This window comes from Heliconius melpomene, chromosome 10 (genome assembly GCF_056956725.1).
Source record: "Heliconius melpomene rosina isolate 202511_hmr_F chromosome 10, ASM5695672v1, whole genome shotgun sequence".
Lineage (NCBI taxonomy): Eukaryota > Metazoa > Arthropoda > Insecta > Lepidoptera > Nymphalidae > Heliconius > Heliconius melpomene.
Window position 1 is genome coordinate 18,114,094 of NC_140398.1, and position 24,918 is coordinate 18,139,011.

General features: G+C 35.5%; 1 protein-coding gene across 9 annotated transcripts in view; it reads left to right on the forward strand.

Annotated features, from left to right (window-relative positions):
* LOC146536055 (neurotrimin-like) overlaps window positions 1–24,918 on the forward strand; it is a 336,131-nt gene that overhangs the window by 121,477 nt on the left and 189,736 nt on the right. For all 9 annotated transcript variants that reach the window (XM_085191669.1, XM_085191667.1, XM_085191671.1 and 6 more), the window contains exon 3: window positions 9,630–9,796. In XM_085191669.1, the coding sequence (XP_085047795.1) occupies window positions 9,630–9,796 (167 nt within the window). The remainder of the gene's footprint in view (window positions 1–9,629; window positions 9,797–24,918) is intronic.

The window sequence follows — 24,918 nt, forward strand, 5'->3', positions numbered from 1 at the left end:
ATATATTTGTTTCCTCGCTCTGATAACGAGCCTCTGCCTACCATGCTATTTGTGTAATACAGCGTGAAGCTAAGAAAATAGATATATTATGTGGCCGTTGTCAGCTGGCCGTCAGCTTCCGACAGATACCGCGATGGAATTATTATCTTTAAATTATTTTCATATTCTCAAAACGCGGCGTTGAGTTCCGCTATTGAAATTCGCAATGTATTGAAGAAAAAACGGTGCGTGGGGACCGGATTGTTTAGCACTAGACCCCCTCTGCCTTCTTTGCTTTGCGGGAAAAAGCTGCATTTTTCACAAATATTAAGTGAAATCGTCGAATAAATATTTCAGGTAACATTTATAGCGAAATTTCCGTCAGATTTGTAGTCCCGGAAGTAGTACCGACTTGGAGAATCCGACCGGATATTAAACTGAAACTACAGATTTACTATGCGATACTATTTACCTTCTACACCCGCAGTACTAACATGCTTATTCATTATTTAATTTATGTAGCTCTTGTACTTTTGAGTCAATAAACCTATATCTCATAAAGTACTTGGTTGAATTGAAAAAATATATTTGTATTGGACAGTCCATTTCTAGGTTTTACTGAACCTGAGATCCTATGAGACAATGTTACAGATAAAACACAGTTACCAGATAAAGTAACATGAAAATATTTTTATTTGAACTAATTGTATTTAATACTAACACAAACATTATAAGCATATTTCATGTTAATTAACATAACTGCAGTTCAGCCGAAACGATAAAATAGAATAGTGCAGTATAGTTTAGTTTCGAAATGAGTAAATTGAAACAATTTAGGGCCTGCAATAACACTCACTAATAGGCGCAGTGGCAAATGGACAAGTGCACCGCAGCGGCGTCATGTGCATGCACCTTGTATATAATACACAATATATACTTTTATTATATAAGAGAATCAATTTTACATTTTTAAATATTAATTGTTATAAAAATTCATTAAAAAAATATTAAAAAATATATATAATTATTATTACAATATTGATTGGCATGGTTTTTTAAACGGTTTTATTTAGCTCACCCCGTTTGTTTGTTTGGGTCAAATTTAGTAATTGAAATTTAACCCTCTTCCCGTTAACCGATTGATCTGAAATTTGGTATACGCCTTTGATTCTGGTGACAATACAATTATCCATATTCAATATTATTGTGAATCCAAGATGGCCGCCGCTACAAGATGGCGGACAACTTAGTTTTTTTCAATCCTATCAATACGGGTATCAAATGAAAGGGCTTGTCAAGCAGAATTCAGTGGACTATACAAAATCAAAATCCAAGATGGCCGCCGCTACAAGATGGCGGACAAGTTAGTTTTTTCGATCCCATCAATATGGGTATCAAATGAAAGGGCTTGTCAAGTAGAATTCAGTGCACTATACAAAATCAAAATCAAAGATGGCCACTGCTACAAAATGGCGGATAATGTAGTTTTCAATCCCATCAATATGGGTATCAAAATAAAGGGCTTGGTAAGTATAATACAGTATACTATACACAATTACAATATGAATCTCCCACCTAAGTCAAGATCTGGTATCCTGTCGAGGACTGTGTGGCTATAGGGTGCCTAAAAATGATACGTCGCTAGGGGTACCACCCAAGGTAAAAGGTAAAAGCGCGCCGAGAACTGTATGGCACTAGGTGGATAAAAATGATATGTCGTTAGCGTTTTCCCCTCAAGATTCAGGCACATCTTGTTGTACATAGCCTTGTCCCTCTATTGGACCTCTGGGGGGGTCGTTCGTAACATTCTCCATTAACCTTGCAATAATGAGACATCGAGCCTCATTTCAACGAATTGAATAGCATGAGAAATAAAAACTAAAAACTTAAAAATAAAAAAGTAAAAAAAAAATTTTAAGTTAAACGGTTTTATATTGCAGATAAATCTACTAAAAGCTAAAAAATAATTTCATAGAAATTATGATTACTAAAATAAAATCGTGGGGACACTTGCTACTTACCACTAGGTGGGTGAAGTCTCACGCTATGTCTTTCAATTGTAGATATTGGACGTGCCCCACGATTAAATTTTAGTAATCATAATTTCTATGAAATTATTTTTTAGCTTTTAGTACATTTATCTGCAATATAAAACCGTTTAACTTAAAATTTTTTTTTTACTTTTTTTATTTAATATAAATATTCCTCATGGGCTGAATCGTTGTTGATAGACTAACAACCGCGGCCTGTTTTACCTACTAATTGAATAGAACTTTGCTTATCGGAATTATTTTAGTATCACATTCTCGTGTCGGAAGTAAAAGAAAAATATATTTTGTATAATATAAGAAATGCTCATAAAACACATAACCTTTCCTTAGCAGTCGGGAAAAAATCAGAAGGGAAAAAAAAATTGACCTGAAATAGTAAAATGACTAAAAGTAACTAAGAAAAGACTTCACAATTATTGCAAACTGAAGGCAAATAATAACATACACATTTCAAAGCTGGCCAGACATGCCTACTAAAAGTACAATAATTAATTATCTAACGTCAAATCCACCGCACCATATTACCTATCTATCGAACACATGTAAATTTTTAAACGGTAGATTAAGCGGGGTTTGATCATCGCCAGCACGTATCAGCACGTATCAGCACGTATCAGCTGCACACAAGCTGGTTAATTGATTTTAACATGATTACTTTAAAGTGATTACCCGTGTTTTTTTATCAAGCATGGGTGACCACTTTTGAAGGGATTTTTGGAATGATCGCTTTTGAAGTTCATCATTTGATTGAATGACGTATGACAAAATACAATATGTTTCAGTATTTTTAATACTAATATTACTAAAAGTGACTAGCACCTAAAAGTGAGTAGCAATTTGTCTCCAAAATTGTCGACGGCACTGTTTACTTAAAATTGAAGTAATTGGAGCCTCTTGTCCCGCTGTATCCCGCAAGTAGCAGGGTATGTCGAGGAAATCAAGTGTTATGACATTCCGTTCTCTACTTTCCGCTCAATTTTTAAGATATTGCGTGCTGAGTGATGGAACTCTACGCCGCTTTCTCAATGTAAAATATATATAACTATTATATATGAGTACGATTCTTAATATCCTAATGTCAAAAACAATATAGAAAAAAGGTGGTAAATTAGTGGCAACGTTCACAGAGAGAACTTAGTAGACATTCCGTTCTCCACTTTCCGTCCAATTAGCGAAACATTGCGTGTAGAGTGACGGAACTCAACGCCCCTATACAAATAATAAATAATCCATAGTTTACAAAAGACGTGTACGCCGTAGTCGGCGCGCGTCACACACGCTGACAATGATGGATGAACTACACTTTAAAACAAAAATAGACGCTTTACGCTGTCATTCAAGTGGAGAGACTGGGAAGAGATTTTTTTAGATTGCTATTTGCGATTGTGTAAACATATTAGAATGTTGAACAAGTGTTTGACTGGTTTGATAATGTTTACATGTGGTCTGTCGTCGTGGCGCTGCCGCTGTGGAAACGTCCTTGTGGTGGTTGAATCGAGTTCGAATTTTGGCTGAGGAAATGTTTATAGTGTTACGTAGTTAAAATATACTATAAACATTCATGAATTTATTAATTATTTTCGTTTCCTCGATCTGGCATGGCATGAGTTGCGGAACTAAACGTCGCACTTTGTCTATCAGAATAGGGAAAATACAACCATCGTGTTCGTCCAACACTGTGTTACTTTGCCACGGTGCTCACAATTATATTTATAATAAAAGAATCCAATTTGAGGTTTGGTCTAATTTAATAACTTTAACTATGTTATTACTGCGGCTGTTAAATCCTTTTATATGTTTACTATTTCGGTTGTTCTATTAAGGTAGTTTAGTTAAAACAACAAAATGCTCTTGTAATTATAGTGTCGTACCGCTATTATAGGCTTCTTCATGTAAATAGGTCTGAATATAATGGCTTATAACTATGAAAGTACCTTCATATTTATTGTAGATGTTTACTTAGGAATTAAATACTAATATTTTGTTTCATAAAATTATACGAAGTTAGTTATGGCCCGTGACTTTGTTTGTGTGGACTTTAAGACGTGAAACGGAAAATCAAAGTTAACGCCACGCCTAGTTTTTTTACCAGAGCGAGGAAATGAAAATAATTAATTCCCTCCAGTAGTAATCGTACCAACAACCGTCGCGTTTGTAGTCAGGCACTGTACCGCTGGGCAGCGACCACTCCGAACATATATATAACCAAGTAATATGCGATAAAACTCATTAAACTACTTTTAATGGATTTTAATATTAATAATCGGGAAACCCAAGGAAATTACCATTCTAACTACCATTTATACATAAGTACATATCAGGTGTATTCAACAGTTTCAGTGAAGGGACAGGCAGCCCACAGGAAATGGGCCGAAAACAAAAACAATTTAAAGTTTCCCCTTACTTTTCAATTATGCTCAGAACGACCCAAAACGATCTTTGAATCCATATTGTACTGTTTAACTTATATTTGGGCTAATGAGTGGTGTTACACTCAGTGGTTAAAGTGTGAATGGATTTATAAAGTTTTGGGTTCCCGACTTCACGCTTCACGCTTTTTCCCGCAAAGCAGTGCGGGCAGAGGGACCCTAGTGGAAGGCGCGGTCTGGTGTGAAGTGGCCTAATTCTTCGTAACATTACTCGCGGACGGCATCAACATTAAATACATTTTTATATTGCATATTTTTTTTGAACAGAAAACAATGCGACTGAATATTTGTACACGTTTGTGAAAACGGCACTCGCGCTCAACTATTCGAATAATGTTGTTATTTACAGTGTAATGAATTTAAATCACATTAATTACATTCTGTTCCATACAAACTGTACGAGAGCGTAGACTGTGGAGTATGCTGGGTGTAGGGAGTAGTGGAATATTTCATAATTAGCTATTATTTATGTTTTTGATTAGTTTTTGTTATACGAAAAGACGTGAATAATGGAGTTTCTAGCAGATCGTTACTAATTCTTCATTTTAATGTTATTTTTTGTATTTTAATGAACGCATATGTAGTGGGGAAGGCAGAGGGACCCTAGTATTAAGACACTCCGTTCTCCATGCAACGCCCAGTTACGCCCGCGAGATACTGCGTGTTGAGTGACGAAACTCAACGCTGCGCTTTGCCTTGTTACCTGAGTAGACATCAAAACCAAAACCGTCGTGTTCGCCATTTTTTTTTTTTTGGGTACTTTTTAGGTACTTTTAAGTACTTAAAAGCCTAAAAATATCTTCAACACTTACAAATATCACGTGCCAGCATAAGTCAGACGTAACAAGAGCGTTTCCCCTAAATTTTGTTTTGGGTAACCATAAATAAATAAAAGGAAATAGAGATGCTCTAGTGTAGAGTACCCATATCATCTCGCGCTACATATTTAAGTGATGACAGCTCATTTGGTCTGGGGTAATAGAAAACAGACCAACTGTCAGAGTACTTTTGCTGACAACTTTACAGCTTTCTATTAAACAAAGTTTGTAATTTACTGAGAATCACATCAAAATCAACAAATTATGTGAGAATTGAGGAGAAATTTAATTTTTAGTCTATGATGAATTTCGTCTCTTTAGTATTTGTTTCTTAGTAATTATATATTTCTATAAGTCTTTTTCACCTTCACACTGTATCTCGCATATAGCAGGCTAGGCAGAAGGAGAACTTAATGATGAAACACTCCTTCCCTCACTTTCCGCCTAATTTTCGCGCTTTGTCTTGTTTTCTGGTTACAAGTTAAAGCGCGACATTGCAATGAAATGAAAATAACTTAATGTCCCCAGTGGAAATCGAACTCATAACTTTCGCGCTTACAGACAGTTGCTGTGCCCGCACGATGTCCACATTTCCACACAAAAGCACATAACATGTTAATTATACATATAGAAAAAATTGTAAAAGATATCTGATAGATGTAATCTCAATCCAATCAAAGTATCTCAGACGTCGATTTATTACTAGTCGAAGTACTGTCAGAGACCTACAGTCGTTCCGTCACTATCCTACTGATTTTACTCACTTGTGTCAATTGATTATATCAGTCGTGGTGCAGGGACACAAAATGTGATGTTCCCACTCGAGGAAATGAAGTATATATTCAAATTTATATTTCCATTTCTTATCTTTGTTTGTTTGACGAGGGAAAGCGCGGCGTTGAGTTCCGCCACTAGACATGCAATGTCTCCAGAATTCGGCGGAAAGTGAGGAACGGAGATGCAGAGTAAAGTTAAAAAATCTAATACCCATATACAAATATAATTCTTAACATGTTTTCGAGTGTACTCAAATCACGGCGCAATATAACAAAGGTGGGGTTGAAATTTAAGCAAAGCGAGACAACCGACCCCGAGAGGACACGAGCCTCATGTATGAATATATATGCTTAGTGTTTGTAGTTTAAAACATCGTAAATAAACTATTGACTAATTGAATGTGAGTATTTTAACACCAGGTAAACAAAGCGTGCCATTGAATCCTGACACTCAATACATATGTCTTAAATTAAATGGAATTCTTAAATGTAGCGGCGAAAAGCGGAGAATGTATTGTATCTTTCCGCCGCGTGAGAACCGAATATACAACTATTGTCTATACCGCCACTGAACTATCGTTATTGGCCACTCGAGTCGCTAACAGCGTCATAATGGTCACTCAAGAGCAATTACTCGCGCCGTACCAAAAGCACCTGTGTCGAGTTCTGTGCCATTTCATAGCTAATTCTATTAGACCGCCGAGCCAGTTGCGGATAGCACGAGTGTCTGCGTATTCTACTGCGAGTGTGGTTAATACCTACAATTGAATTATTCATCACATTTCTGCGTAATGCTTGTAATATTTTTCGATAAATGCACTTTAGGTAGAGGCCATAGTAGCATAGAGGTGGTGCATGTTGTAAGTAAACGCTGTGTGTGGTGTTAAGTTCCTCCACTCAACAAAATTGGGCGGAAAGTGGACAATTGCCTTAATACTAAGTTACCCCCGACATGACCGTGGGTTCTTTTCTTTTCCCTCCGTCATAGCCAGTCAACACGCAACCAAAATTACAAAACGGAGTGTTGTAACACCAGGTTTCCTCTATCTACCCTACTACGCGGGTAAATCTATAATTGCCTTATATAGTAACCGAGGTAACCTTGCCCAGCCTAACAAATCCCCGAAACTAACCCAAAAGCCCAACAATTATATTAAATACCAATTCGATATCGACACAACATTTTGAAACCCTCCCAAATATTTAATTTTATATCCAATAAATGCATTTTACGATCCCGTCGTTGAATTACACAGATATGATATGATTCGCGAATATTCGCTGCTAGGGGATGTTCATAACCTTATTTAATAGAAAACCGCTCAATCGAAATAACTCTAAATCACATAAGTTTACGGTTTGGAAAATATATTGGCTATAGAATACTTTACAATATCAATTCATAGTGCCGATGACTGTAAACGTAGCAGTTGCGGGTTCGATTCCGAGTCGGGCGAATGAATTCTTTTTATTTACTCGCTCTGGTAATAAGACAAAGCGTACCGTTGATTTCCGCCACTAACCACGCAATGTCTCTAGTATAGATCGTAGTGGGGAACGGAGTGTCTAAACACTAGGTTCAGAATGAAACTGATTTTTTTAAAGTAACTAAATATTAGTTATATAAAAAATATGTATGTTTATACTCTCACCACACAGCACCGAAGAAACTGAAAAGAATGGTATTATTAAAAAAGTTCGTCTCGCTAAGCGTATCTCGGCAATGAATATTATATTTGGTCCAGATCTCCGGATGCTGTGACTCTACTTAATTAAACAATTCAAACATACAATGCCTGATCTTGGGGCGCTTCATTTAGTTCTTTGTTCGTCCCACGGTCTCGCTGTGGAAATCCTCTTATTTAGAGTGTCTTTGTACTTAACTAGCTTTAGTGTAGGTATTATGTTCTTGAGCTAGGTGTATTTCAGTGTATTTTTTTATTATATTCAAAAATTGTTTTACTCTGTATCCCGCATATAAAAGGGTAAAGGGAACCTAGCATTGAGACAGTCCGGTTGGCATTATTCGCTAACGTCGCGCTTTACCTACCAGATCAGGGAAATGAAAATAATAGATACAATAATACAAGCATTTTAATTATAACATAATGAAATTACTTAAATGACAGAATTTGTTATTAAGCTTCCTGTACATACTTGTCAAATCTGTACTCATCTAAAGTTACAAATAGTTTCAATATCACTTTGCAGTAAGACGACGCCTTGTAAGGACAAATTCCTGCGTTATTTAGATTTACTCACGTAACTAAAACTATCGTGGGGCAGTACGCCGACGTAATTATTAAATAATACAATAATTCCCTCGTGTGAGAATTGAACTCACAATCGCCGCAGTGACAGTCAGACGCTGTGTCGCTGCAGCACGACAGCATTATATAGCAGTAACAGTATAGCAGACTGACTGAGGTAAGACGCACGCACAGCCGTAACCGCTGATGGTAGAAACGTAAAATTTGGGCAGATGTTTACTTTTGTAATCTGGACATCCACTAAGAAGGGATTTTGAAAATTTTTAACCCTAATGAGGTGAAATAGGAGTTAAAAGTTTGTATAGAAAAAAAATTAAATCGGCACCGATTTTTATAAAATGTAAATTCAGACTCTTAAAAATATTTAATTGAACACGTGTTTCACAGTTTTTTAGAATTTACCCCCTAAGGGTGCCAATAAGGGGTTGAAAGTTTGTATGGAAAAATCTTTTAATCGCCACCGATTTTTATAAAATTTGAAATTTAGACACTTAAAAATATTTCATTGAACACATGTTTCGTGGTTTATTTTAATTCATCCCCTAGGGGTGCAAATAAGGGGTTAAAAGTTTGTATGGAAAAATCTTTAAATCGCCACCGATTTTTATAAAATTTGAAATTGAGACTCTTAAAAATATTTCATTGAATACGTGTTTCATGGTTTATTAGAATTCAACCCTAAGGGTGCAAATAAGCAGGCGAAGCTACGCGCGTCCGCTAGTATTATATAGTCTTTTTATTGCTTATATTTATATTATTGCTTATTTATTTTATTGTTGATTACAATATCCTTGTTAATTTTTACATTTTTTTATTTAAATAATATTTAATTAATGTTATATACCGTAATATGTATGATAATTAATAAAATATTAATTTACAATTCGCGTTAACGAGGGTACAGTTCTTCAATTGGTGTCTTATTTTCATTTATGTTTTTATGTTTTGTGTTATAAAAGATAAAGCTAAGCAAAAAAGAACTCATAGTCGTTCTCACTTTTATTTCATTTAGAGTCATCAATATTGTAGACGAAAAAAATAAAATAAAAAAAGCACGATGCCATTTTGATCAAGATACCGTAACAGGTAATAAACTAAACTATTCTAAAATTTAGAATGTTTCAGCAATTTAGTTTTCAAAAATAACTTCTGCTACTAACTGAAATGAACATAATCCATTCTCCTGAGGGTGAATCGAGTCCAAAGCCGTCCCGTTTACAGTCAGACGCTGCGCCACGGTACCGCAGCGACCACAAGTGCCATATTAACATAAACATCTATATAAAAACATACAATTTGTTTCCAGGTATATGTGACGTGGCAGGTGGTGCGGGTTCCATCAACTCCCTGCCAGTTGGCAGCACGTTACGCTTAGCGCCCTCCTTCGACGCGACCACGTCCCGCAACGTCACAGCCCTCGTGGGCAAGTTCGCGTACTTAAACTGCACTGTGAGGAATCTTGGGAATAGAACGGTAAGTTGTAGGTATAGTTATTACTATTCATTCTGAATTCCACTCTTTCAAATAGAACGACAGAAAAAAAATCGAGAACTACTAAGAATATTATTTAATTTAATAGTGTGTGTGCGTGAATTAAAGCTTTATTTCCCCTAAATATACATGTAAATTTATGTAATATTTTGATAATTAAAGGACAAAAAGCTCGATTAGCATCCGCTAATAGTTATAAAATTACTTAATATATTTCAATTCCATTTAGTGATAAAAAACTCTACAGTAACAACCCACAAACCAGATCAATTTAAAATAACTCCTTTCCCTATTAAAAACCTGCTCCATTACTCTTCTATTAGCGCAAAGTTTTTGAATAAACTTTATAAATTGCTTAATAAAAGGAATCCAAAGTAGTTTAGGATTACAGCAATACGGGGAACCGTATTGAATGTAGAGTTGGATTTGCAAACGAACTACATACTATTGTAGGATACGAAATAAATTGGAGCTTCTCTCATATAACATGAGCAATATAAATGCATAGAGAATAGTATCATAAAATCCTAGTAAACTATACAAAACATATATAGGTGACCCCTTTCCGGTGGAAAAATTGGCAGGCGACTATTATGTTTCAAGCTAAATTTTGGCAAGTTTGATGGCGTTTGCTGAAATAAAGGCAATTGCTGATATTATTAATGATTTAAAGCGGAGAGTTTAAATTAAACCTTGTTATTAGCTGTGTTTTTTTTGATTAATTTGCCAAAGGACAGCGTTTGAGTAAAATTTGATTTTTGTGTTAGGACACTCCGTTCCCATTAGGTTTTCCTTTCCCCAATTTCGGCCAAGATATGGAGACAGGAGTGGCGAAACTCAACGTCGCGCTTTACCTCGTTTCAAGAGCGAAGATTTTCTCGAGTGGAAACCGCACCTTTGTGCCCCCGCGACACGACCTACCTCGAATGATGTTGTATTTCCAATGCTAGCTATATACAGCTGTTAACGGCCCACTCTTGGCTTCGCCCGCACTCCACCTATGATATTTTTATTATGCTGCATTTGCCAGCAGATTAATACACTCACGAACACCACGTGGCTGTATGATAGGACGTCAACGGCGGATGGGGTGGGTGTAGGTTTGATTCCCCGAGTGGAAAGCAAACCTACAATCGACGCATTTACAGTCGCACTATGTGCTGCTGCACTATGCGCTGCCGTCTTTTTCTATTTACTCCACAAAAACAAAAATTGCTAAAAGAAAAAAAAAACAAAATTTTAGGTACTGAGGTGTTCCAAACTAGGTTTACCGAAAGCTTTTAGTCAAACCTATTTAAGTTGCTGTATGAAAGTGTCTCTTATCATATATGTTACACAAATTTGGACCTTATCACTCAGTGATAAGAAGTAGACGTTCCCTTCCTTTTGGTTTCAAAACGTGTGAGCGCGACGTAATGAATGTGTAAGAGTGCGGGTGATTTTGACGCTGCTTAATAGAAGTCTTTATTTTGAAGGACAATCGTGGCTGTGAAACAAGGGTAGCTCTGTAAAGTGCTTCAGAATAATGTTTTTTTCTTGTTAGGGTGGGTAGTCAGGGTAGAAGAGTAAAACATTATTTCTTTCATTTAAATTATTCTTCATTTTAAATGAAAATCTAATATGGTAAAGAGTTCAAAAGTTCAGTACAGATTCGATCTTCTTTAAATATACGATGTCACGATTTTCTATGAGAGTTGTACTCGTATATGAAATTTATGTTGTTAGAATCGTTATAAAACAAGCTAACATAAAAATAAATTGGCCAGTATTTCTGTGTAATATAACAAATTTTTATTCAAAATGTTAGTGCGTGATATTTTTCACTGTTTTTCTGAGTCTAACTATAAATACATTGATTGTGGGTTCGATCTGTCCTCGAAGCAATGATTGATGATCAGATGAAGCGCGAAGTTGAGTTCCTCCACTCAACACGCAATGTCTTGAAAATTAAACACAAATCGGAGAACACATTTTTTAAATACATTTCTAACATTGTTTGATCACAGACACACAGACGGACGCGTGGTGCACTGGTGGTCTTGTTCAAACGCTAACTTGGAAGGTATGAAGAATGAGTAGACACGCAATTACCCAGACGTTCTGCTTCAAAGTTTCAACTTGCGCCTGACTTTGACAGCACTCTGGGGATCTAAAGGCATGAAAAGTTTTACTTTTGACTAGCTGTTATACTTAAATGTTAATACACTCTACAGTGTATACTTACTTGCCTTCTGATCAAGCAACGTACGAACGCGGAATGTATTTTAGTTTTGTTTTTTTTCATAAAGGTGCGTTTTAATTAAAAATTATAATAGTTAATTGAGAATTGGTTGTAGAAATAATCTTTTACATCTTCTTCATCTGAGGCTGTCGCGGCGCAGTGGAATAGATCTGACTTCAAAGGTGATAGTTGTGAGATCGATCCCCAATCGGGGAAATGGATTTTTTTAATTTCCCCTTTTTGGTAGACAAAGTGGGTCATTGACTTCTGCTACAACACGAAGTGTCATGGATTCTGGCGGATAGCGAAGAATGGAGTGTCTTATTTTTACATAAAGCTGTCTCTACCTACTTTGCTATACATATACTGGATAAAAGAAGGAGCTGAATGTGTTTAAAATCTGTTTACTCTTATTTGTTTTATTAATAAACCTCAAGACGTACATTACATGCGTAAATGATTGCGTAACTTGTTCCCTCTTGGATAAATATTTCTATTTATACTTTTAAATTACAAGAAAAAGCGAAATGAGTCGCTATTACCTGGGCCCCGGAGTGCTTCAACACTAAGCTTACTTTTAAATAATGCGTTAAATTATGCTTAGTGATAAAAACAAACCTCTATTTTCTACATAATGTAATCATAATCTAAATCTGTTCCACCTACATTGTAAAAGTCACATATAATATCCAAACGTCTGAACATATAAAATTTTCCATTTATAACATTACAAGGAAGTAGGATTGATCTTCTCTCGGATTTGAGTCACGCCGCGGACCCCTAAGCGATGGCTTCCAACTGATTGAACCGATATAAACTATAGAATAAGGTATTCCATCAACGGCCCCAATTTATAGACGTCGGTTTAGTTTAATCAAACGACTATGACATTCGTCCTGACTTTGTTTGACCGTTTTTTTAACATAATATTTGTTTGAACAAGGAAAGCTTTTGCTTATATTATTATTATACATATGTTTGCTTCCATTGTTCTGTCTATGAAATGTAACGATACTAATATTATGAAGCTGAAGAGTTTATTTGGTTGATCGCGATAATCTTAATTCCAACTGAAATGAAAAAAAAAACAGGATTTTGATCGTTATTTGCTTCTTTTTCTTTATTAATATATTTTTTTATATTACTACTTCTACATGCATTCATTGTACATCTTGAGCGAGTGATGGCTAGTACCTAAATATTTTAACCGTTTATAGACATTTTCCCCTCTACCATCTACTAACAAAGTAAGGCAGAACGTTGCTTATCCATTACGCAAACGTCGTCATTAATAATATTAATGCAAATAATCTTCTTAACTTGGAGTTGTTTAACGATGACAAATCTGAAAACAAAAGTCGAACTGATTAACGGTGCTTTGTGTGCCGCTTGGATGTTAGGTGTGTTTCAGGGTATATAATTACAAATGGAGTAACAATCTTAATGTGTTGGATGCTTAAATTATTGAACAAATAACATATGTAGGTTAGGGTCATTATTTAAAAGTGGCAGGGGGAGACCCCCTGGTCGGTTGATCTTCAAGAACAAAGCATCCGATGATTCTAGAGGAAGGTCACATTAAAAGCACGGAAAGAGGGTGTGTGAAAAGGTTGATGACAGTGGCTATTTAGCTTTTCTCAAATGCAATTGGAAGCTGCACCCGTAGTAGTAGTGGTTCGATTTCTATTGGAGGAAATTATTATTTTTTATTTCTTTGGTCTGGTAATAACTTGGAGCTCCACCTTTCAATACGCAATGTCAAAAATTGGGCGGTGCGTGAGAAACAGAGGATCATAACACTACACTTCCTGCCGTCCGTCTACACTGCTAAAACAGAATAACACGTGAAGCTAAAAATAGCTGTTAACTTTTATACAAATTATTATTATAATATTATATTAATATTAATTGTTCGTTCATTTCAGTAAAAACGTCACGACTCTTTATCATGACTTGTATTGGCGTTATTAATTTAATCTTTTAAATTTTTTATTTCAATATGCCGCTACTGAAATGTGGCGATTTAGCAGATATATATATATATATATGAAATTGTAGCGTTGCATACGATTAGCTCAGTTTCCTTATGGAAATTGGATTACATTGAATTCAGTTGGCGAATACTATTAAATTTTTTATTTCCTACCGTATTAATACTAGTCTTCGAAAATATTTTGTGTCATAATTTCGATTTTTTATTAATATTGAGAACGTTTAAATTCATTGTATACAATTCTTGGTCGAAATACAATAGGCCTGTGTTTACTTACTATTTAATTACTACGAGTATAATCAAACTCCTGAACAAATTTTAATGCAACTTGGTACGAAAAAAGCTTCAGAAACAGAAAAGGCGTCATATTTTATTCTGAAAAATGATGTACTCACTGTAGATAATGGGGTACATTTCAGTAATATTCAGTTGCTACGCGGAAACAACTCCAAGCGTTTTAATCGAGACTGCCACTCATTACTTCATTTATACTCGGAAATGCAGGACTTTCTACGATATTGACAATACATTTATTTGTATGAAATACTTTATGTGTATTATTACTTATCGATTTGTATTATTAAAAGCGTGAAATTATATATATATATATATATACGCTATAGCGGTATAGAGCGTGAAATATATATATATATATATTTCACGCTCTATACCGCTTACAACAGAGTAGGCAGAGGGGAGCCTAGTGTTAAGACACTCCGTTCCCCACGTAGACATTTTAGAATCTATTGTAATAAGAATTGCTTAATATTCGAAATCTCTGCCTACCCTCTAGCATGAGGAACATATAAAAATGTCATAAATAGGTGAATCAAAGTAAATTTCAATGAAGGAGCGAGTATCAGTAGCTATCATTTCGAAGATAAGACATTAGAGCGGAGGCCGGGGGGCGTCGGGGGGCGGCGGGGGGAGCGCTGTCATGGAAATTCGCATAATAACCTACTTCTTACACGCGGTATTTGTTTATGGTAATTTCTATGAATATTCATAGAGACCAATGATCGACGATACAAGCGAATATATGCTTTATTGCTCATATTGTATTATAATATTACCGTGGATGTTCCTTGCAGTTAAAATGCTTATTTTGTATTAGTTATGTACGACTTTGTCTTCAACGTATTTTAACGATGTTTTGACTACTGTTGTAAATTATATTGATGTCTCGTTTCTACGTTTGTTTTGTAACGACCCTGCATGTATGGGGGGTTTTAAGACCTATTGTTGCATTTGTTGGATTAAATGTGGATAGGGGATAACTATTAATTGTTATTTTATTTGCATGTAAAATCAAAAAATACTCTACAGACCTCTGTAATCCAGGAAGTATGTTTAATAGCGATAGAAGATAAGAATTGAATGTGGAGAGACATATTGCTATCGGTAGCGGAATTAACAGTGCCTTAGCTGAGTTGATAAGACGGCAAAATATCCAATGGAGGAAGGTCATATGAAAAACGCGAGGACCGAGGAGCTCTAATGATGAGGTTGATGATAGTGGATGAAACAAAAGAGATATCCAAAGAATGCGTTTGGCTCGCTGCGTGGTGTTTTGCTACCGCGCTAAGGGCAAAGCCCGAAGATCAAATTAAATCTTGATCAGCTATTGTAGGATTTCAACAGATGTCTAGTTTTGACTGAATTCAGTGCCAGCCTCACCATATGATGCAATCATGTTATCAAGTTATATTTTATCGTCTATCTATCTATCATTGGAGAGTATACAAACGACAACTTTGTGTCTCGACAAAAGGTCTTTAAAGTGTTTACGTCAAAAAGCTTTCAAATTATGTATAATATCCATTAATTATCACAATTAGCGTAGTAACAATAACAAAATAGTTAATAATCCAGAACAAAACCCGTTTCAGTTTTACAATTGTAACACAAAACAAAGACTGGCGGATGCTTAAAGCGCCAATAAAACGTATTACTTTTAATTACACCTTTATCGGAACTTGGATTATTGCTGTGGTAAATTCTAACTATACATCATTTGAGATATTGAACCTTATACCTATATGAATAGAGTCAAGAAAAATAACATTCAACTTGTGCCGTTAACCCCGTACACCGCTTTATGATAGGTTGGATAATTAAATGATGTTAGAACGAGGACAGAGTTCTTCGAGTATAGAGTGTGTATCAAGTTTATGCCTACAAGTTGACTGTAAAATGTTAAAGTTGATTTTAGTTGTTATTTCTGTAGTCGTCTGTGGAGCCCAGCGTCAATATAGATTTATGCAGTCGAGGCAGTGGCACAGTACCACTTAACATGCAAAGCTTTGAAAACGAATACCAGGTTCCCTCCGTCTTGCCTATTATATCTGGAAGTAATCATTAAACTGCTTTTTTCTTTACTTGACAAAATCAAATAGTGGAAAGTACTTAAAAATATTCGTTGGTCGGTGGTTCAATTCTCATACGAAAGAATTTTTTTATAGTTTTTTTATTGTCCAAGCGTAGTCAAGTGTAGCTTTCGTTTCTATAATAAAATTCAGTAATGTATTCTAAGTTTGTCCCTACAAGGATTTAAAGCAACCCTAAAAACAATCCGTCAAGGCCGTCGTGGCGCAGCGGCACATGGGTCGATCCCCACTCGAGGAAGTGAAATATTTATTTACGTTTATATTTAAATGTCTTCGCTCTGGTTTCGAGGCAAAACGCGGCGTTGAGTTCTGCCACTCAACACGAAATGCCTCCAGAATTCGGCAGAAAGTAGGGAACGGAGTGTTTTAACATTAGATTCCCTCTGCCTGGCCAGGATACAGTGTGAAACTGATTTAAACTGAAATAAAGTTTCGTTTCGCTAACGTTTACTAGATCTTTATGTATATTCACGTATATCATATCATAGCGGGGTCGGACGCGCTTTATTTTTTCTTAAAAAATAATAATTAAAAGATTTAGAACTTACCTTAGGTTCACGCTTTATCTCTAGCGGGGTAGTCAGAGAGAAGGGAGCGCCAAACGCTACGGTAATATTTACAGTAATAATAAAAAAGATATCTGGAAGTTTATTTTTTTTCTATAAAAAACAATAGACGTCTGAAATCGTAAGAAAGGTATTTACGACAAATTAAAATTATTCATCTAATTAATTTATTCATACAAAATATTATTAACTAACAAATATTACATAAAGAAAAAAACTTAAAAGAAATTTCTACTAATTAAGACGAAGAAGAGACACAAAAGACGGTATTACAGCCAATTAATATTTTTTTACACAACATTTTGAGTATCAATCTTGACAATCAAAAACTAACTATCAATCTTGTGGTTTTTTATCGATTATTAAAAAAAAAAATTTATTGTCAAGACACTCTGTTCCACTTTCCGCCTAAATCAAAGACACGTGTTAACTGACAGAGCTTAATGCTGCAACGTGTCTTAGCAGGCAGGGTAGGCATAAAGTAGATGAGAACTCAGCGTTAAGACACTCCGTTCTTTTTAAGGCACTTCGGTTGTCCAAATTCTGCAGCCGTTGCGTGTTGAGTAGTAGTTACTAGTACTAGCTAAAAAAGTGTCTCTATTAAAATTTGTGATGATTATATTTAACTAGCGGACGCGTGCAGCTTCGCTTGCGTATTTAGGGGTGACTTCTAATAACCCATGAAACATGTGTTCGATGAAATATTTTTAAGAGTCTAATTTTCAAATTTTATAAAAATCGGTTGCGATTTAAAGATTGTTCCATACAAACTTTCAACCCCTTATTTGCACCATTAGGGGGTGAATTCTAGAAACCACGAAACACGTATTCAATTAAATACTTTTAAAAATCTAAATTTCAAATTTTATAAAAATCGGTGCTGATTTTAATTTTTTTCCATACAAACTTTGAACCCCTATTTTACCCCTTTAGGGTTAAAATTTTTCAAAATCCCTTCTTAGTGGATGTCCAGATTACGAAAGTAAACATCTGTTCAAATTTCACGTTTCCACGCACAGCGGTTAAGGCTGTGCGTGCGTCTTACCTCAGTCAGTGAGGACAAGTCCTTTTATATATATAGATTACATACATATACCTACTCGTATCAATCCCACAACTATGGCGTTAAAAAGCAGCACGACGGTCGTGTATACTCGTAGATATTGCTATCAGCTTAATATCGTCGAAGAATGTGTGTTAAGTATCGCTTCATACTTTGAATAAAATTCCTTGTGCGCTTTAAAATTGTAATAATTATTATTGAAATTCTTGTGGTAGGTATTAGTGGCTAAAGTAGTATAACGTAGGTTATAGAATGTGAAAATTGTGATAAATTTGTTTAACAAAATGCATCAACATATTTTTGTGTCGCGTAAAGGGACTGTTTGATTGGTCGATGGTCGTTGGTTCATGTTATTATATTAATATATCGTTTTCACTGGAATCAGGTCAAAAAAGACAGAACGTGTCGTTTACTTCCTCAGGGACCTAAAGCGTCTGGACTGGGAACTGAGCGTGTATATGTATATATTTTAGAGACGTCGTGATGCTACCGCACAGCGACTAGTTATAAACGAGGCGCTTGTAGGTTGGATTCCCTTTCAAGGGATTGAATTATGTTCATTCCCTCGCTCGGGGTACAAAGACAAAGCGCAACCTTGAAATCTGCCTTAACACTCAATGTTTCGACATTCAAATTGGGCAGGAAATGGGGATGAAATGCCTTAATATTTAATAAATAATTAAGTTTGAATATAGGTGCTTATCTTAAAATAGGTTCCCCCTTTCTATTCTAAAATATAATATTATTTATCTTAAGTAACAAAAAAACATAATGAAAGCTAACTAGTCCTACTTACTAAGCTACATACTTAAGCTCAAACTTTTCTTTAACAAATTCAACTTTAATGAATTCTTTAGGTTATGATCGTGCATACTTTGCATTATGCAACAACTCTGTTCAAAACTGCGAATTTTATTCAAGAGTATGAAAATGAAAACATTGCAACAAAATATATATGATAATTTTGAATATTTTGCAGTTCTTCACATGGCAGGCAAAGAGAATCTAGTGTGGATACACTTAGTTTTCTACTCTCTGTCAAATTTTAAACATTGTATATTGAGCGGCGGAAAATCAATGCTGCTGCTGCGCTTTTTAATTTTTTTACGGAAAAGACGGGGCAAGGGATCGAACGGATTACCCTAAATGATCCCAGGTGAGGATCGCATTCAAAATGTTTGCGTTTCAGACGCTGTTCCAGTACGCCTTGATGGACAACACACAATAACCGTAACAAGTTACGATATGCGCGAACTTGTCGCGTTACTTGAATCCTCTACGCCTTTGTACTCTCGTTTATTAGTTATATGAGGAACGGAGATTTGGAAATTATGGAATCAAATATTTATAACATAAGCTCTAGTATTTGGGAAAGCTTGGAGGTGAAATATAAAGTGTTTGGGGGACGTAGGAAAATGTGTATATGGTATACCAAGGTAAAATAGTGTATTTAAATAACGTTTATAATTTACTTTAGCAAATATGTGTTATTATTATGAATTTTAGTTCTTTTTAAAGGAATGATGGGACTGACATTTTTGTATTTTATTTACTTAAAAGGCCCCAAATAAAAACAGATTAAAAAAAAAGAACTTTTGCCTCCTTTCCATAAGAATTAGAAAATTTCTCCCAACACTCCCAAATCTACTTAAATATTTTGAAAGAATATTTTGAACTTTAATATTAAATTTGAATTTGTAATGTTAAATTCTAGCTTAACAGAATTTACAGGACTGGTTTTTCAATTAGGAATTATTTCCTAAAAATCGTAAATAATCATTATTTTGGCGTACCTAGTTCAGATAAGATTACTTAAGATGGTTCCAAAGTAGTAAACAGAGTGTATTAACTCTACAATACAAGAAGAAGCGTGAATATGTTATTTTATCAATACAACAACGACAACCGATGGGGAAGAAAGGTCCTCGAATGGCGACCACGTCTCGGCAAAAGGAGTACAGGCCGCCCTCCAACCAGGTGGACCGACGACCTTAAGAAGACAGCGGGAAACCGCTGGATTCAAAGGGCGCAGGACCGGACGGAGTGGCGAGCATTGGGGGAGGCCTATGTCCAGCAGTGGACCTTAAAAGGCTGATGGATGGATCAATACAGAATAAAACCTTGTTATTCACTTATTTGGTATGAAAAAGGTCAATAGGTCCAATACATAGATAGAGGACAAACCAGTGCCAAACGTTATAAAGCCTCGGCAAGCCATTGTTTAATTACGCCACATCAAACGGGGTTGAGCGACACGCGCCCAAAATTGCAGTGAGCTACCGCCTGTTGTGCTGTTAGAGATTTGTCGCTTCAGTGCGGCCGGACTACGTAGTTTTCAAGTGTCACTGAATTTAAAATAATATTACGTGTTAAAAGATTTTTTAGCTTTAGAGTAGGCATAGGCTTCTATCTGCGGGACGTCGCGTACTGAGTGGTGGAACTCAACACAGCGCTGTCTTCTTATCAGACCAGGGAACATTATAATATTTTATTCTCTCGAGTGGGTTGAACCCGATCACAGTTGGCTTGTAAACTGTCATCAACCTTAAAAGTTTTTAAATATTTTAAGATGATAAAAAAAATAAGAGACTATTGACATGCGGGAGGATATTGTTTGATTATATAAAAATATTTTCAATAAGTATGCAATGGTTGTTTAGTTTATTTCGATGCAAATTCGGAGAAATTAAAATATTTGGTTAATAATCCTATATCTTATAAAACAAAGTCGCTTTTCGTGTCTGTCTGTTGTTTCTAACTCTTCTTCTTCTAAACCACCCAACGTATTTTTATGCGGTTTTCACCATTAGGTCGAGTATTTATCGTAGAAGGTTTATATATAGTTTATTATTTGTACATTCTTATGTAAATTAACATAAATACGATAAATGTGTATAAAGTCCTACCCGTTGAGACACTTTCGCGCATGCGCTGCTCTAATGGTAAGTACTACATGAAAATAATGTACTGGAGTATTATGCGTCTTAATAAGATCTACAAAAAAGTCCGCGAGAGCATATTCGTATCTTTTAAGAATAACGTGTAGTGATCATATTTCTGTCTAAAAATAATAATTTATATATATTTTTTATTGTGAGCGATATTTTTCCATAATGGTATTAATCCTTATCTTTTAAAATACTTTATTAAATTTCTACGTTAAACGAAGATAAAATTTGCTTTTTACACTATTTCGAAATTGCGAATAGTTTTACAGAAAAACGCATTTAATTGTTGATACATCCCGCCGTTGACACATCAGCTGTATGTTATATATAAATAAGTACATTAGTTACGTTGGCCATTTAATGTAGACCAAAACTGTCTTTTACTGTTTTTCATTTTAATAAGTACTTCAGACGTTGTTACAATATCAAAAAATCCTTGCTGCGAAACGGCTCGCCACTCGCCATGTGTCAGCCGCGCCCGCCTGGCTTACAAGCATCGGTGGTTCAGTGGTAGAATGCTCGCCTGCCACGCGGGCGGCCCGGGTTCGATTTCCGGCCGATGCATTCTATTTAATTTTCCTCACAGGCAGCCACGTAGTGCTTGCTTTTCATCAGGGACAGAATACCCTCTTCAGCATTAACCACAAGCTCGAAAAAAAAAAACCCGCCTGTCTCTATAGCAACGAAGATTTAGATGCGTTTGCACGTATTGGATAATTGGAGTTGAATGTATTATTTCAGCGCGATATATTTGGTTTCATATTTTTTTTGTACAAACATACATTATATGAATAATCCATTAGTAAAAGCGGGCGAAGCCGCAAGAGGGTCGCTAGTTTCTTATAACAATATTTTCTACCTGCAACAGATATATATATACATACAATAAAGAATGCCGTTATTAAAGCTGCAAATGCATTAGCTTTATGAGTTAATTTCAACGATTTCTGACATTAAGCGTCTGCATCAAAGGCTTACTGATGCTACGCTTATACTGCGTCTAGTATGTAGACACGGAACAGATGTAAGACGTAAGTATTGTGAAACATTCTGTATCTTTTTTACAGGATACACTTAAAGTTATGATAGTTAAGGTTCTTTCCCTATTTTTTGTAATACGGAACAAAAGTATCATAATGGAAACGGAGTGTTTTAACACTAGGTTTCTATTATCTATCTTGATATGAGCTTGCTATAGCGTGAAGCTAAAGTGTTTTTTACGTAGGTAGGATTGTAAGCCTCGTCTTTTTTTTTATGGTAAAAGGACAAGGCAAACGAGCGTTCGGGTCACCTGATGGTGATCACCGCCGCCCAGGACCCCGTGCAACACCAGAGGAGCTACAGGTGCGTTGCCGGCCTTTGAGGTGGAGATAGACGCGCTTTTTGAAGGTACCCATATCGTACCGACCTGGAAACACTGCCGCAGGTAGTTTGGTGGCGCGTGGAAGGAAATTTCTACGAAACCGTACAGTAGTGGAGTGCCACGCATCCAGATGGTGTGGATGATATTTAAGTTTGTGACGTGCTGTGCGGTTAGAAAATTCGGCGACAGGTAACAGGTCAAACAGTTCTTCAGAACACTCACCATGATAAATGCGGTAGAGAACGCACAGCGAGGAGACGTCTCTATGCAGAGCCAAAGTGTCAAGCCTTTCACAGCTTACTGGGTCCTTAATGATTCGGACAGCGTCTTTTGGAGAACATCAGAAAAGACCAGAATTTTGAATTTTAACAATATTTTGTTATACAGAACTCTATATATTACGTACTAAGTGACGGTACACAACGCGGCATTTTGTTTTACCAGACCCGAGAAATGAAAAAGGTTCATTCCCCCGAGCAGGGATTAAACCCACAACAGCATTCACAATCAGTCGTCGCCCCTCTGCGTCACAGGGACCTATTACTAATTGAGTATATGTATATTTTTATATAACATCAGAATATTCGTAACTAGATATCGGTAATGCCCTTTCCTTCCATAAAAACGACAATAACCGTAGGTACCAACAATTTTCGTTCCATTGGAAACAATACATAAAATAAAAGTAGCGGTGTTACATCGGTGGTCAGTACAATTAGACAATGTTATGTATACAATAACCGACGTTATTTACATTAATATAAAGCAAATTATCGTGCAAACGAAAACATGGCTGAATTTTGTTGGACACCAGCCAACGTTGAAGGGATATCCCGATTAAGTTTCACAATTCCCCAGAATAACCTTCGCACTGGATTTTTTGGTTAAAATATTTATTTCAATGACTGTCGAGGCTTCAGCAGTTTTGTTCAACAAGATGGTTAATGGATATTAGTTTAACTTAAGTAAAAAATTTGTCAAGTATGATAAATTTCAGGTTTGTTGGTAAAAGGGAAATACAATTTAAAAACGTTGACAAGCCTAAGTTTGCAGGCATATGCACTAATTTTGTAGAGAATGAACTACAATTATAAGTTTGTAATAATTTTTATCTTAAATATAAATATAAAGTATATTTTTTTGGATTTTTTTGTAGGTCTATAAGCAACATGCAAAAGTATCTTTACATTTATGGTTAAATCTTAAAAAGGGAGGCAAATATTTTTTTAAAGTCGCTTGTTCAGCAAGAATCAGATGAAAGAGCTCTGGCTAAGTTACACTTGAATTTCATAAAAAGTAATGCACCATTTTTACACGGAACCCTTACTGGTCGAGCCAGACTCGCGCTTGTTCATTTTTTCCCCTTTTGAGATACTTAACCCTACGTGTAATGTGGACTATCTAAATTGGAGAAATGGTTAATAATTTTAGGTCCAATAAGAGCTTTCCAGACTTGGATAATATGCGATATCTGTGGATCTAAATTAAACTTGAGAAGTGTTTGTACATATATTTATGTATATATTTTTTTAGATTCTCGGTGTATTCCGCTTACATCATGATAATCATAGGCAACCTAATGTTAAAACACTTTGTACTTTGTGTTTTTTCCGCCAAATTTTTCAGACGTTACTTGTTGAGTGACTTAAGGCTACGTTTTGTCTTGTTGTGAATGATTCCTCTGGGTGGAAATCGAACCCACAAACGTCGCCAGGTTTAATATACACACAATTTTTTTGGTTCACGTTAGACAAAACAAGACAATGAGCTCGCGTATATACAACATTGAATAAATACAAAGGAAAGAACAGAGTGAAATATTGCTTATATTTTTTCTGTAAAATATTAGATACTTTTTTACTATTAAAAAACAATATATTTAGTTACTCATTTACTTGAAAATAACCTTAAATATAATCAAAATAAATATTTATCATTTAAAACATAACCCGTCTCAAGACGGGTGCTCGGTGTCTGACATACGACCCTGATGCTAGCCACTGTAGCTGACGTTCCACCCCATATTTCCCATGTTTTCGTACCTGTTCAGTTTGCTTCGGGATTTTCAATTCAGTTGAGTTATCGCTACTTCGTTCACAAACGCTGGTAGTTTTCTCAGTTTTATTGTCCTCCAGTGAATTTTATAACTAATGTTTGCCAGTTTTCCAAGATTTTCCAGTATTGGAGTGCTTATCTTGTTTGACCTTGCTTTCTTAAGTTTAGTGTTTGTTGAATATTGCTGCGTTTCTTCAAATATTTGTTATGTTAGTGATTTTAAGTACATATAATAAATAATAACCACTATATGATGATATGATATATTTTTATCTATATAGATGGCTTGAGATCACCATAATAGTTCAAGTTGGTTATAGATAGAAAACTCTTTATCTCTGTTGGAATTTTGTTTCTGTACCAAGTTCCTTTCTTAGTGCTCCACAACTCTATCTCTCAAGGATAGAGTTAAATTTGACGTTCTACGCCTACGTTCCGACTGTGCGTTGATTGTCAGTCACTCAGTAACACAAATTTAATACACACGATATAAGGCTTGGTATAAAAT